This window comes from Myxocyprinus asiaticus, chromosome 39, assembly GCF_019703515.2.
Source record: "Myxocyprinus asiaticus isolate MX2 ecotype Aquarium Trade chromosome 39, UBuf_Myxa_2, whole genome shotgun sequence".
NCBI classification, from domain to species: Eukaryota; Metazoa; Chordata; class Actinopteri; order Cypriniformes; family Catostomidae; genus Myxocyprinus; species Myxocyprinus asiaticus.
The window spans coordinates 9,710,545-9,726,860 of record NC_059382.1 but is presented as its reverse complement, the minus strand read 5'-3'; the positions used below and the strand labels follow the sequence as shown (position 1 = coordinate 9,726,860).

Below are 16,316 nucleotides of genomic sequence, written 5' to 3'. Positions count from 1 at the left end.
GAGGCTAATGTATGAATAACTACTGTTATTACATATACTGTAGGGTCTTACACCCCTGGATTGTACATGCCTAATTGTTTGTAGATGATTAAGGCGGGTAATAGAGATCAACCGATATTGCTTTTTAATGACCAAAACAATACCGATTATTTTTGTTTAAGAGTCCGATGACCGACATAACAGAATTTTTAATTCTTGTTAATTTTCTCATTTTAGGCAAAAACAAACAACTTGAACTGCTGAGTGAATTGCTTTACAAAACTAATCTGCGCAAAGTCAACAAATATATATATTTTTTAGTCAATGTACAGTTATTAAAGCCCCAAACTCAATTAACATAAAAAGTTACTCAGAGGTCCTTTGAGGACAAAAATGCCGGTGTCAAAAAAACTGCCATAAAAATATTATATATTAATATTATTTTCCACTTTCACTGACTTAGATTTTTTAACCAACATCAGTCCTGATCATAACTACCAAGTATTCATTCATTTTCAGGATTTTAACCCTTTAAATGCCAGTTTGTTTACATAATGCCACTGTTGTTTTTTACACACACACACATACACACACATTTCTCAATACACGCATACAAAACACACTCTGACATCCATACCAACACACCCACAAAATTTTAGCTGCATCATTTATTCAATTGGCCTGCAGTGCTCTATAATACAGCAAACAGAAAATAGGAAAAAAGCATGTATTTGCTCCATAGGCTAAACATGAGAAGAATGGCACCATCTGGTGAAAAATATGTAATTTTTTAATTTTGAAGCCAGTGCAGTGAATGTAATAATATAATAGAATTCATGATTTTATGCTTTAATGGCACTGGGATCAATTATTGCAGTTTTAATGGGTTTCAATGGGGACATTTTAGTCCTGAAGGTCCTGAGTGTAGCTATTTTGTGTACACAGTGTATTATAGATGTATTTTAGGAACTGAGGTTGAAATATCAAAATTCCCCCCAAAATACACACCTTTGGCAAAATTTATGCTGTTGGAATTAACAACCAAAATGATCGAAAAACAAAAATGAAAAAGACAAAAATGTCCCGAAGGTCGCACAAGGGTTAATAGTTTAAAATGTAAAGTCATTTGTGTCTAACTTTATCAGTAAACACAATATTAAAGAACAGATTACTGATTAGGTGTAAATATCGGTTAAAAATAAAACCAAGTATTGATCTATCCCTGCTTGGGAAACTTGTGGAACACCTGATGGTTGAAAAGATTGAATAAATTGATGTTTGAATCATTTTTGTCTAAAAGGCACAAGCATTACTTGCTTCAATGCTTAAATACAGTAGCATCACTGCTTAAACATTTCATTATCATAATCTCGCAAAGAAAACACTGCAGGACTTGCTTCGTAGGGATGGGCGGAAACTAAAATATCGATACTTCCGATACTGATGTGATATCAAGAATATCGATCCTCACATAAAAATATCGATTCTGAAGTTTTTTTTAACTAGTTATTTTATTTTTTTAGATAACATGAATATTAATGCATCTCATAATCTTTGAAGTGGAAAAGAATAATTATATAATCTAATAGTTGCATGGCATCAGAACAGTTTTTTCTTCCACTCATCTTGACGCACAGAAATGCTAAAACACACCATCAGACACAGACAGCACTCACCATTTCAGTCATAGTACTCGTTCAGAGAGGGAGCAGAGCTTTCCTGAGGTAATGACAGAAAAACAGCATCTGGAGTTATTCACACTATGACAAACCTAGACATAACATGTATTATAATGGGCTTGTGTTACCATTTTTACAGGTTTAATTAAATTCAGAGGTGTTAAAACATTGATAATGATCTTTAATCCTAGTTAATAAATGATACCCTTATGAAAACTTACCATGGATTTACTGTAGTAATATTGTATTAACCATGACTAGTAACCACGACTGTAGTAACCATGTTTTTTGTTTTTGTTTTTGTTTTGACAGTAACCATGGTTTTGATACAATTAACCATGGTTTTGCTACAGCATTACTGTAGTATCCATATTGTAACTTGGTTTTAGTAATAGTAACCATACAATAATATCTATGGTTAATTTTGTGGTTTTATATGTTGCTTATACTTACTAATTTTTAAAAGGTAAACAAAGCAGCCTAATAATTTTCTGCTTAGGCCTATAAATATATAAAAATGTAAGTAATAATTTAAGTTACTAATTTTATCCAGAGAATTAGTAAAAATTATATTTATTAGAGGTGTCGGTATTGGTAACGATATCGGCGATACTAGCCTAAAAGTACTTGGTATCGGATGGAAAAGAAAATAAGTGGTATCGCCCATCCCTATTGCCTTGCGACCACTAATAAACACAAGAGAGGTGTGGCTTTCAAGATTACGTGAATTTCCAACCCGTTTTCCGACAAGTCCCACCTCCCACGACACAACTGGCTAGTGATAGTGACGTACAGAACTCTTATCCAATAATACGACGTCTAAAACGTAGCGACTGCCCCCTGGTTAGGATAGGAGGTGGAGCTTGTCGGAAAACGGGTGGGGAAGCGAACAACACGGTTGTGACACAGTATATGACATTATTGCGACGGTTGTTTCAAGAGGCCAAGAGAGACCCGTAAAGAAGGTAAAATAATTAATTATTGTTCCACAATCTTTTCATATGAAACCTTAAAGTAAGTTTGAGATATATTATTAGGGACATTACCAGTTTTTTAGTCCTATTTGAATTGACAGCAGCAGCGTCGCGTGCGTGTTGTTATTAATGCTGATTAAAAGCCTCGATCTTATTGCATTAAGGTGAGATCAAGTTAATGCAATTGCGTGTGTATTGTTTTATAGCATCAGTGCTGCACCTGATCAAGCAAGAGAACACGGTGCCGTCGATGGTACATGGTGTTCCCGTATCAGCTGTTATCATTTGCATGCCAATGTGTTTAGATAGAAAAACAGAAAGCAGTTTCGCCAGGTTAAAGTCTTCAGAAAATATATTGTGTTGTAGTGGAAAATCAGAATACGTTGATATGCATGCATGATTGTATCAACAGAAAATGTATTGTTTACTGTGTAATAGCAATTCTTGCTAATGAGATATTAATTTGCTACGATTTATGCACAGACCTTGGGCCCTGATTGTGTAATTGAAAGTGCTTGATGAATGTAACAAATTCATGTACAACATTTGTCTGCTTTTCTGTGTTTTTTTAAATCAATTGTTTGATCATAAAACCAACTGCACATTCATACTTTCAGTCATGTGCAAGATATGACTTGCATAACAATGCTTTTAATTACAAATATGTTGCTATTTGTCTTTGAAGGCAGGTCCAACCATGGGAAAGTCACTCTTTTCCCTGCCAAAACAAAACGAGGACCAGAAGAGCCTGACTGAAGACTCTGAGTCTCACACGGAGGAAGATAAACATGATGTGTCACAGTTTCCATATGTTGAATTCACAGGCAGGGACAGTGTCACCTGTCAAACTTGTCAAGGGACAGGGAGGATACCAAGAGGTAAGAACAGATCTGTCTGTCCGTCCGTCCATCCGTCTATCGATCTATGTATCTATCTATCTATCTATCTAATCTATCTAGTTGCCCCATTGAAGGACTGTTAAAAAGTTGTTATTTAAAAATATATACACAATTTGTATTGTTATTATTAATATAATTTGTATTTTACTTCAAAATGCCATTTCCTTTAAATCAGAAAGAAAAAAAATTTATGCTTAAGACATTATTTATCTAACAGTGTGCTAAGGACATTAATAAATTGCTCTCATAGAATAAAATCAGTTATTTTTTATGTCCTGTCCTGGATATTTTCATAGACCAAGAAAACCAGCTGGTTGCTTTGATACCATACAGTGACCAAAGACTGAAGCCAAGACGAACGTAAGTTCTGCATTTCAATCAATATCTTTTCCATTTGTGTAGATGGATGGATGGATGGATGGATAGATAGATCTATACACTTGGGAATTATTTTTTCCCTGGATGATGGCAAGCGGTCCAGGCCCTGAAGCAGCCCCAAATCATGATGCTACCTCGATCGTACTTCACCGTTGGGATGATGTTTTCATGTTGGTATGCGGTGCCCTTTATACACCATATGCAGTGCTGCATGTCCTTCCCAAACAATTCAACCTTAGTTTCATCAGTCCACAAAACATTTTGTGTAGTGTCAAGGTGGTCTTTGGGAAACGTTTTTTTTTTGTTTTTTGGAAAGCAGCGGCTTTCGTGGTGTCCTGCCATGGCACCATGCCTGTTTAATGTTTTCCTTATAGTAGACTCATGAACAGAGATGCTAACCAGTTCCAGTGATTCCTTTAAGTCTTTAGCTGTCACTCTAGGGTTCTTTTTTTACCTCATTGAGCATTCTGCAGTGTGCCCTTTGAGTCATCTTGGCTGGGCGACCACTTCTAGGGAGAGTACCCACAGTACTAGATCGTCTCCATTTATAGACAGTTTGTCTAACTGTGGGCAGATGAATATCTAAGCTCTTCGAGATAACTTTATAACCCTTTCCATCTTTATGCAAAGCAACATTTCTTGATCGTAAGTCTTCTGAGATCTATTTTGTGAGGCATGGTCCACGTCAGCAGATGCTTCTTGTGAATAGCAAACTCAAAATGTTTGGTGCTTTTTATAAGTCAAAGTTGCTCTAACCCACACCTCCAATCTCGTTTCATTAATTGGATGCCAGTTTTGCCAGCTCCTGACTCTAATAAGTTTTTGTTGACATCATTAGCTGTGGGGTTCACATACATTTTCCAACCTACACTGTGAATGTTTGAATGATGTATTTATTATGTACAAGAAAAAACTAATAATTGGTGTGTTATAAGATAAAACAGGTTGTGTTTGTTCATTATTGTTACTTAGATGAAGAACAAACCAGATTGTAAGACAAATTTATTCATAAATGCAGGTAATTCCAAAGGGTTCACATACTTTTTCATACCACTGTACATTATTATAAGGTGGAAAATTAGTTAAAGCGGAATCATGCTGACTCTGGACTGGACTTTGACTTTACAGCTCTATAGGTACTGTATAGGTCTCAACACATGAGAGGTCAACCATGTTGCAGAGACTCTGCCTGACTCTGTCTGTTTGTCTGTTCTTGCACTATGACAGGACGCTGTATGTGTTCGTGTCAGTCTTTGTGTGTTTGCTGCTTTCCGGTCTGGCCGTGTTCTTCCTGTTCCCCCGGATGATTGATGTCTCCTATGTTGGCGTGAAGTCAGCCTATGTAACCTATGATAGAGACCAACGAATAATCTACTTAAATATCACGGTAATTTCTATAAAACCCTTTTTAAGTGTTGTTTGAATATGTTAACCAAGTAGGACTCAAATCCCTTTCTAATGTATTCTCTTTTAATATAACAGAAAGATTGGACTTAATAAATATATGGTTAGTAAGGTTAAAAGGAACGAATAGAGCAGAATGCAAGTGTCTCGAGACATGAACGTTCTTTTTAACTTCACACAGCGGCTACACTGATAAACAGATGCTGAAAAAACAGCAAGACGTGGTGCAGGGGTCATAGACGTCCATCTAGTGCATATTTATATAGAAAAACAATTAAAAAAAAACAGTGCAGATGGACAGAAACACATTGGATGTAAACTAACTAAGACTGCTGTCAGAGTCAGAGATTTATTTCTGTTTTGTTGTCATGCTTTGATTGAATTCTATTAAATAACAACATGTTTTCTCCCTCAGAATACTTTAAACATCACCAACAATAATTACTACCCGATACATGTGGCCAACATCACAGCACAGGTGCAGTTCTACAAGACTGTCATCGGAAAGTCTCTCATCAGTAATATAACCACTATTATCCCACTGGATATGCGACAGGTGTGTTATTTTACTAAGATAACTGGTGTAAAATCGTTCTTTTGGGTTCATTGCATTGTAACGATAACTTTAGGAAATCACAGCAGCAAAAAATGTCTGTCATCGTTTCTGGACAAGCATGTCATATGATGTTTACTTGAGCATGCTCATCTACAAAATAGACTAAATAAATGTGCAAAATACAACTGTATGTAGCTTAAAGCTACCTTTAGCTTAAAGGGATAGTCTTAGCTTAGAAAAAAGTCATACAGGTTTGGAAAATTAGGGTAAATTATGGCAAACATATCATTTTTGGGAGAACTGTCCCTTTAAGAAATGCCTGACTGTTTTGGTTTTGACTTAAATTAAAATTCTCTCATCATTTACTCACCCTCATGCCGTCCCAGATGTGTATGACTTTCTTTCTTCTGCTGAATAACATTTTTTTTTTAGAAAAGTATTTCAGCTCTGTAGGTCCATACAATGCAAAGTCAACAGGGTCCAAAACTTTGAAGCTCCAAAAAGCACATAAAGGCAGCATAAAATTAATACATATGACTCCAGTGGTTAAATCCACGTCTTCAGAAGTGATATGATAGGTGTGGGTGAGAAAAAGATCAATATTTAAGTCCTTTTTTACTATAAATCTCCAATTTCAAACAGCCCTCCCAAGCGCTCACTTCTCTCCTAAGAGTTCTACTTTTATTTTTGGCGATTTACATTCTTTGTGCATATTGCCACCTACTGGGCAAGGAGGAGAATTTATAATAAAAAAGGACTTACATTTTTATCTGTTTCTCACCCACGGCTATTAAATCACTTCTGAAAATATAGATTTAACCACTAGAGTTTTATGTATTACTTTTTCTGCCTTTATGTGCTTTTTTGGAACTTCAAAGTTTTGGCACCCATTCACTTGCATTGTGAGGAACTAAAGAGCTGAGATATTCTTCAAAAATCTTAATTTGTGTTCTTCAGAAGAAAGAAAGTCATACACATCTGGGATGACATGAGGGAAAGTAAATGATGAGAGAATTTTTATTCCTTTAAATATTTACTCATAATGAGGATAAGCACATGATTTCTCCGTGCCCAATAGATTACGATAACATATAGAAAGAAATAACCATTGTCCTCCCAATATACTGGTAGTAGTTTATTCAGTTACATTTGACTTATTTTAGATAACAACTGTTATCAATTTCATTGTCTCATTTTTAGATTGATTACACTGTTCCCACCATCATAGCCAATGAGATGAACTACATATTGTGAGTATTTACCAATCTGGCCTTATCCCTATATTGACTCTCATAAAGACAGTTCATCTTACAGTATGCAAAAATGTGTATGTTATGATTGATTGCTTTTCTGTTTTTACAGTGACTACTGTACCATGCAGTCAATTAAAGTGCATAACATTGTTGTCATGATGCAGTAAGTATTCTTTATCGGGTCAGCAAAACTACATTTACATTCTATATCTTGACTCCACCTAACCCTGTAATTAAAATGTGTTACCTTTAAGGATGACTGTAACCACTGTGTACTTTGGCCACGCTGAGCAGATTTCCCAGGAAAAGTACCTGTACGTGGACTGTGGCTCAAACACGACCTCCTCTCGTGGACCAATGAGTGTAATACAGTGATGATCTTCCCCATGACTTCTCACGTGGTGGTACAGAATCGACCTGCTATGTCCTTAGCATTAACTGTGGCAGAAGATGGCAATGTCTGCATTGATCAGAGCAACTTAAAACCAGAGAGTTGATGCTTATTACACTGTTATTATTTATTCTTTAGAGCCACGTTGAGGGATTTGTTTGGATAGCACTTTGGTTGATTTTAGAATATAGGATGGAGGCAAGCAACAGAATATTCATTTGGGGGTATATACACTTGGTCATTTCATACTGATTTGCTGATTTACTATCTGTAAATAAGTGTAAATGCCCTCCAAGGTGGATATAAATATGATCACTCAAGACGCATTCTATTCAAAACTCGGTCAAGTGTAAATTAATCTGGCTGTTCAAAACACATTTGTAAACTTTACTCCGTTCAAACAGCGCTACATCAGCATAAGGAAAATGTGAAACATAACAGCTGTTACCGAGTATTTACATAGGGCTTGCGTCGTGCTATAAATAATAACAAAGTAAGAAACGGATGCATGTTGTAGGAGAGACAGAACTTTTTACTTCATTTATTTGATGCAGATCGCTGAAGAAACTCAAACTAAACACTGACAAAAATGTAGCTGATGCACATGGATATATCTTGACTACGACAAGCCCAGAGGGAAAAATACACAGCGCGCATACACACAGATACCCGTGTGCGGGGCAAAGTCACTTAGAATTAAATATGAATCGCATCTTTTAAATTCGCTGCCCGGCATTAGCATAATCACTGAAGTGAACTCCGTTATATTTGCATTTAGCGCAGGAACTAAAGATCGGATTTACAGTATATCTGTTTGGCGGAGACACATTTATGTGTCCAAATGTAAATTAAATGTGCTTATTCAACCGGACAGCAATTCGATCAGGAAAAATGCATATAGTGACCAAGTGTAAACAGCCCCCTTTAGGGATGCAAACACTTGATTCACTTGGACTCCTTTAAAATTTTGTGTTTGTTTATCTTTCTTTTTTGTTTGTTTGTTCTTGTGACTGTTGTAGGTTTAAACCGTGTGCTGTAATTTTTAATTCATTAAAAGGATAGTTCACCAAAAAGTAAAAAATCTGGAATTATTTACTCACCATGATGTTCTTCAAAACCTGTATGACTTTCTTTCATTCTTCTGTGGAACGTAAAAGGTTTTAGTCAGAATCTTAGAGACTCACAGTTTTAGTTCCCATTGACTGTCATTGTATAGGAAAGATTAGTCAATATTCTTAAAATATTTTCCTTTTGAATTCCATGGATGCAAGTAAAACAGCTTACTGGTTTGCAACGACATGAGGGTGAGTAAATGATGACAGAATTTTCAGTCATGCACATATCATTATATTTTTCACCTTTTTAAAAGTGAGTATTTAGTGGATGTAGTGTTTTTTATGATGTGAAGTTACTTGGCAACTTAGGCTCCAGCATTTAGAAGGTCACAGGGTTATGAGAATTTCACTTAGATTCATTTTGGGGATTTTTCAGCCTCCCAGATGGTCTCTTTGTTTTGATTACAGCTGAAGTATGTAACATTTTCTGTGTTAAAAATTCTTTCTCCTATCCAACCTTAATATGCAGAAACAACTTTAAGTAAGCCATTCATAGGTTAATTTTCTCTAAAACAGTAAACACTTGGTCTCTGTGGTGCTATGTAAATCCTCTGTTTATTTTGAGTGACCAGTGACAAACACAATGACATTGACTCGACCAATGGCGTGAGTTTGGGGTGGGACTATCTCTTCGTTTGATTGATGGCTGTTATTCGGAAAGCTGTTTTGAAAACAAAGTTCATTTTTGCAATTCCATTTGGTGGCGCAGAAATTATATACTTCAGCTTTAAATCTTCTTTAAATCTATAAAGGATTTCTGTTCAAAGGGATGTCTAAAAGAAGGTCTGTGTGATTAACAATTAGATGTGTGCTAGAATGATGTACCACACGTTTCTAAATTATGAAAATTAAAGACACTGTGAATCCTAATCCCACACCTATTTTTTTTTAAGTGGGTAATTCTTACACCAGTACCAGATGGAACATGGATCAGGTTACATAATTAAATAAATTACTATTTTTTTTACTCTTAATTGGAACTGAGGAATACCATATTAGGGAAATTAATACACTGATATCAGCCTCAGTCCAAGAAAAAAAGGGGGAATGGAAAAAGTAATTTGGAAAAAATAAAATATTATTTGAAAGAAGTTTTTTATTAAGACTTATTTTGATTGATATCATTGTTTTTTTGTTAATATGGTTTGCAAGGGCAGCCTGTTGCTTTGCAAGAAATTCTCTTTATTGTAATTTTGTCCCTCATGATTCATGGGTCACTGGATGCCCACCATTATTTATTTTTTCCCTTGACATTGAAGTTGACAATTTAAAACTTAGATGTTTTTCTGTCACTTTATAATGTACTTTGCTTGTTTATGTTGGAATTGGTCTTTAACATTATTTCTTTTGATTGGATTAATTAAAATTGTAAGGGAATGATTTATCAATTAAACAGAATTTCTTTTATGAAATTTGTGTCCATGTTTTCTTTTCAACATACCATCAAAATGAGACCAATCGAATATTTTTTCCCATCTTTAAACAATTTTGTTCTTTAGGCTGTAATTACATTGGTAATTTCTGAACAATACAAATGAGCAACATACCGTACCTACAGTAATCATGTAAAAAAAATACTTTGTGGAGTAGTCTGAAATAACACTATTAGTATTAGTTTTTACTATTAATAATAAAATATATTTAATATATATATATATATATATATATATATATATATATATATATATATATATATATATATATATATATATATACACTACCAGTCAAAAGTTTTGAAACACTTGACTGAAATGTTTCTCATAATCTTAAAAACCTTTTGATCTGAAGGCATATGCTTAAATGTTTGAAATTAGTTTTGTAGACAAAAATATAATTGTGCCACCATATTAATTTATTTAATTATAAAACTAAAATGTAATAATAAAAAAAGTTTTGAAAGTATATATATATATATGTATATATATATATATATATATATATATATATATATATATATATATAAATAAAATCTACAATATTACAGCAAAATGACACCATTTCCTTGAAATGGGTCACCAGTCTGCGTATGTGCCAGTGTTTACATTTTGTTCTTAGGGAAATACTGCACGTGTATATATATATATATATATGGATGGATGAATGGATGGATAGATATTTAAGCAAAAAGTGGTGTAACTGTCACAATATTCCACAAGAGGGCGCTTATATCATAACACTATGTAACAATTTTTGTTCCTGGGTAGTAAGTGTTATTTCCTAATTGCTTATGCCTCAAAAGTATAGAAAATGGCTATTATTCCCCACAAACTTTGCTTTTGTGACCAGGACAGTGATATTTTGAAATGTACCTATTTCCAATGAGAAAACGGATTTGTGTCTTTTCGTTCACATAAAGTCAGAAAAAAACAACATATGAATCCAAAATCCTTCTTTATCTGTAGTCCGACGAAGACACCGGCTTTGACCTTTGCCTCAGACAGCTTATGGAAGAAGTCTTGAAGGTACTTGAAGGCTGCCGACTCCTTGTCTAGAGCTCTGACAAATTGTTTCACGAGGTCCAATTTGATGTGCTGTGGTGGCATCAGCACCTTCCGGGGGTCCACCAGTGGCTCCCACTTGACGTTGTTCCTCCCCACAGAGAACTTGGTCCGCTGTGGCCAGTCCCGCCTGTGGTAGTGCGCCTTGGTGTCCCTGCTGTCCCAAAGGCAAAGATAGCAGGGAAACTTGGTAAAACCGCCTTGGAGGCCCATCAGGAATGCCACCATTTTGAAGTCTCCTATGACCTCCTAACCGTACTCATACTTCAAGGCGTCCAGCAAGGTCTTGATGCTGTTGTAATCCTCTCTGAGGTGCACCGAGTGAGCCAGGGGAAGAGACAGGTACTTGTTACCATTATGGAGCAGCACGGCTTTGAATATTACTTTAGTATAAATACATGTTAATTTGGATTCATATATTGTTTTTTTCTGACTTTATGTGAACGAAAAGACACAAATTTGCCTGTAAATAGGTACATTTCAAAATATCACTGTCCTGGTCACAAAAGCAAAGTTTGTGGGAAATAATAGCCATTTTCTATACTTTTGAGGCATAGCAATTAGAAAATAACACCTACTACCCAGGAAAAAAAATAAAATAATTTGATACACAGTGTAATTAGATGATGCTTACACAATCACACAACAATCAATACAAAACATGAGTCTACATCATATTAACAAGATATTATGACCACAGAAATTATACATTCATTGCATATTATAAATATGAATGCATAGATGATCTTGTTCTTTAATGTAATGTCACTTTCAATGAATAGCATATTTTTTCCTCATTTGACTCATATAGTATCTATAAATAGTCGTAAATAAAGAAATACAACAATTATTTTATTTAAATGTAAAATTAACAAGTAAATAAATGTCATAAATAAATAAATAAAATCTAAAATTTTATAGCAAAATGATACCATTTCCTTGAAATGGGTCACCAGTCTGCGTATGTGCCAGTGTTTACATTTTGTTCTTAGGGAAATACTGCACATCTGTTGATGTCATTAAAACTCATGTTTGTTTCCTCTCATGTCTCAGAACTTGAGCATGATATTTTTTTTCATGCCCTGATTAAACAAGAATGAACAACCAATTTCAGACAGATAAAGATACAGTACAGTATTTCCCTTCTCCTGAAAGAAAAAAAAAACCTGTAAGTTTGACATCTGCTGTATGTTAGAATCAAACTTGAACAAGCAACGGATATTAGCCGATATAAAACAAAGGGACTTCTTCAAGTTGTAGCACAGGCTGTTTTGAAACATCGCCGTGATATCATCAACCATCTAGGTATTGCATTCATTTTTCAATCCATGGACAATTGTGTGAATGAGAGGGGGAAATGCTAGTTGTAGTCTGAAAACACTGAGCTGTTATTTCATTTAGGAGGAGGGAAATTCTCAAGACATCTGCAGAATCAATTTCCTCACATTTCTTGGGATCAGCAAATTGACTAAAATATATGTGAGGACAATTATTTTAAACAGCAATAGCATAGACATGGGGATATGTTAGCCGCAGTCACCATTCACTTTCATTTCTGCTTTTTTCCATACAATAAAAGTGACTGGTGACTAAGACTGTCATTCTACCTAACATAAGCTTTTTGTGTTCCAGAAAAGAAAGAAAGTCATACGAGTGGACTTTCTATGGGCTATAAGTAAATTTTTTGGAGCCGTTTCATGCTTGCTGATGTATTTTCATTTCCAAACATCATAAAAAACATACACAGAACTCAAACTGTGATGTGTGGTGTCCCTGTCCTTCTGCATATCACTGCGCCGTTTTGCAGCCCTCTTCAGCCTGTCGCGGCCCATTGGGCATAACGTGGCAGCCCGTTTCAGCATTCGGCCCTGTTCGGCCCCTTTTCGCGGCCCGCCCACCGGGAAAAGTCCTGGTTCTCCCTATGGCCAGTCCGCCTCTGCACACACCACTCAAAAACACACATTCCTCACTTAGTACTTTCCCAGCTGTTGTATGTTGCAGTACCGTGTCTCTGCAGCAGGGATACATGTGAGCATGGTACAACATTCTGTCCAAAGACACTTTCCCCTGCAGTCTCAGTCATTCTGGTTGCTTGTAAGAGAGTGGATATGAAAATGGGAGTGCTTTGCTGTACATCCATGCAGCTCTTGCTGGTTACACTGGCCACTCTGGCTGGGATCTGTCTGGGAGGGTCCGATGGTCCCCGTGGGGTGGCTCTGCCTTTTGTCTTTGACCCCAAAGCAACGTGTGACCCACCTTGTAAACATGCTGGCATCTGCATCCGAAACAACACCTGCTTCTGCACTAGAGGATATGAGGGAGAGACCTGCCAACATGGTGATGTTTCCAATTACTTGAACTTCTGCAATGGAATTGAACTGGTGGTGTGAGTGCGCATGCAGACACTTTAAAATAACTCTGTAACAGTTGTGAAGATGGGTTTAAAGAAAATTTCAAGGAAATTATGTATTCTTTGTTGAGAGATATTCTTGCTGTACATCCAGTGTGGTCCAAATGTCTGAGACCACATTGCATGTCTGGCATTCAAAATCTAATTTAAACCTGGAAATAAACAAAAAGCTTTAGGATTTTGAAAAAAATGTAAACAAGAAATTCTGTGACTTCAAATAAGAAATATTTAAGATTCTGCACTATTTCTAGGTCACTACCAAATAAGCAAATTTGTGATATTGACCATGTTAACTCCTTTGTATGAAAGGTGGAACATTCTCAAATCATGCTGGATAACATGGTATAACACAATATAATATACTTGTTATGAAAAAAAAATAAAATAAATAGTAGCATTTTTACAAGTGGTGTCAGACCCCGTTGTATTTAAGGGTCAAAACTGACATTATTCCTGCATGTTGATTTCAGCAAACTGTTATCCAAAGTGTAAAAATGGCGGAGAGTGTCTTCGACCTGGAAAATGCAGATGCCCTGCAGAATTTGGAGGGAAATATTGCCATAAAGGTAGCCTACTTGAATTCACTTCTTCCATGAAGAATTAAGAGTTGTTTGCACAATGACCAATAGGGGAATTTTTTTTAATTTTTATTAACAATAGGTTTTCCCTACATTGTGGAGGCTAGTCAATGGTCCCCACAAGGAAAATGTACTTAAACACACACACACACACACACACACACACACACACACACACACACACACACACGTTGGTGCAGCTATCATTATGATGACTCTCCACAGACATAATGATTTTTATACTGTACAAACTATAGATTCTATCCCCTAACCCTACCCCTAAACCTAACCCTCAAAGAAACTTGTACAAAAACAAAAACATAAAAAAACAAGCATGTATGTGTGTGTATTTGTAATTGACAGTGGTGTGTGATGGTGGCTGCTGGAACGGTGGCGAGTGCACTGCTGTAAATGGAGAGGCAAAATGCATCTGTCCCTCAAGCTGGGCTGGCTCCAGATGCCAAGACGGTTTGTTAATCTCACACAGTTATTTACATTAATCAAATCCATAATGATTGTGTGTTTTAAAAGAGAATATACAAAACATACAGTATGTATGAACCCACATATATAAACACCTTGAGTGAATATTGGCCCAATTTGAAATATGAACTGATTTTTGAAGCCCATTCTGTGATTTTTGACTTCATCTGGTTTTTGTTGTGGGGTGTTTTGCAGTTATTTCCCACAGTCTTGAATTAGGAATACATATAGTACACTTGGGTTTTTGATCCAGAGGTTTGTGCAACAGATATCTGGGTCACAGCTTTATAATGTCTTTTGGTTGTGTTTCCGTAGCGATCTGTCCACAGGGATGCAGGAATGGTGGCAGCTGTGTGGCTCCTGGAATCTGCAGCTGTCCAGATGGATGGATAGGTGGAGCCTGCCATACAGGTGGGTTACTACATTTTCTGTACATTGTTTATTTTCTGTATGTTGTGTATTTGTACTGCTCTAGTGTTGCAATTTGCCTCCAACATGGATAAATCCAAAATTCCAAACCTGTTTGACTTTCTTTCTTCCTTGGAACACAAAAGGAGGCAGAATGACAGCCTCAGTCACCACTTTCATTGTATAAAATGAAAGATGCATTGAAAGTGAATGGTGTGACTGATGCTAACATGCCTAGCATCTGCTTGTGTTCCACATAAAAAAGCAAGTCGTATAGGTTTGGAACAACATGAGGGTGAACTAACAATGACAGAATTTTCATTTTTGGGTTAACTATCCCTTTAAGAGGAAAAATCTGCTAACCATTAAATGACTGCTCACATCTACAGCTGTGTGTAAAAAAACATGCCAGAACGGGGGGAAGTGTGTGTCACCTAACATCTGTCACTGTCGAGCTTCGTTCTCAGGCCCGCAGTGTGAGGAGAGGAGAATGCTCTACTGATGAGCTGACCTCACTGATGACTCTTCAAAGTGGTACTAAAGTTTCATGTTTATTAGCGGAACCTCACTGAGCATGTGTTTTTTTACATTAAAATTGTACACGGATTGACTTTATGACATTTTGTGTCATTTAAGTACTGTAGTATGTTTAGAAAACTGTTATATTTCAATGTTTTAAAAATTACACCAATGTAAAAAAATAAAATACTATAAAAAAAATAAAATAAAAATTATGTGCGGATTTATTTCCAAATGAGAAATCTTGTTGAGTCCTTTGTTGTGTGAAATGACACTAAGTTCCATTTTTTAACTTCAAAAGTATTGATTATGTCAAATTGAAATACAAATATATTGTTGGATTTCTTAAAACTAATTTCACCTAAAAATAACAGAAACGTATTTATTTTTACAAACTTTATAAAATGTGCGCACTGTATTACATAAATCACCAAAATTAAATCAAATAAAAAATGACAAGTCATTTTCACGTGTGCACAGCTGTTTGAGAAATACACATGAATAGTACACACACACATACACAAATATTACACTCTCAAAACAGTATAGAGTTTTAGGGCACTGATGCTTACACACACGCAACAGCACACCCACACACTTCATTGTTGTTGTCTTCAATGTCACATCTTCATCACCTTGTCTGTAAGCACAAAATTTAAAGATTTCCATTGTTGAGTCAAGAAAAAATAAAAAAAATTAAAAAAAATAAAACACTTAAGAAACGGTAATATTTTAATGAGAAATGAACACAATTTCCAATTGCTTTTGAAATCATTGATGGCAATGCTTTGA

General features: G+C 35.6%; 2 protein-coding genes across 2 annotated transcripts; both read left to right on the top strand.

Moving 5' to 3' along the window:
* Positions 1 to 2,518: 2,518 nt before the first annotated feature.
* Positions 2,519 to 10,040, top strand: LOC127430115 (transmembrane protein 106B-like). Its single transcript, XM_051679611.1, has 8 exons — positions 2,519 to 2,623; positions 3,318 to 3,510; positions 3,828 to 3,891; positions 5,137 to 5,296; positions 5,729 to 5,869; positions 7,070 to 7,119; positions 7,232 to 7,285; positions 7,377 to 10,040. The coding sequence occupies exons 2-8, from the start codon at positions 3,330 to 3,332 to the stop codon at positions 7,495 to 7,497; spliced, it is 771 nt and encodes a 256-aa protein (XP_051535571.1). The 5' UTR covers positions 2,519 to 2,623; positions 3,318 to 3,329; the 3' UTR covers positions 7,498 to 10,040.
* Positions 10,041 to 13,184: 3,144 nt separating this feature from the next.
* LOC127430117 (von Willebrand factor D and EGF domain-containing protein-like) lies at positions 13,185 to 15,740 on the top strand. Its single transcript, XM_051679613.1, has 5 exons — positions 13,185 to 13,463; positions 14,007 to 14,102; positions 14,478 to 14,582; positions 14,913 to 15,008; positions 15,395 to 15,740. Exons 1-5 carry the CDS (start codon positions 13,235 to 13,237, stop codon positions 15,505 to 15,507), a joined length of 639 nt encoding a protein of 212 aa, XP_051535573.1. The 5' UTR covers positions 13,185 to 13,234; the 3' UTR covers positions 15,508 to 15,740.
* Positions 15,741 to 16,316: the final 576 nt, after the last annotated feature.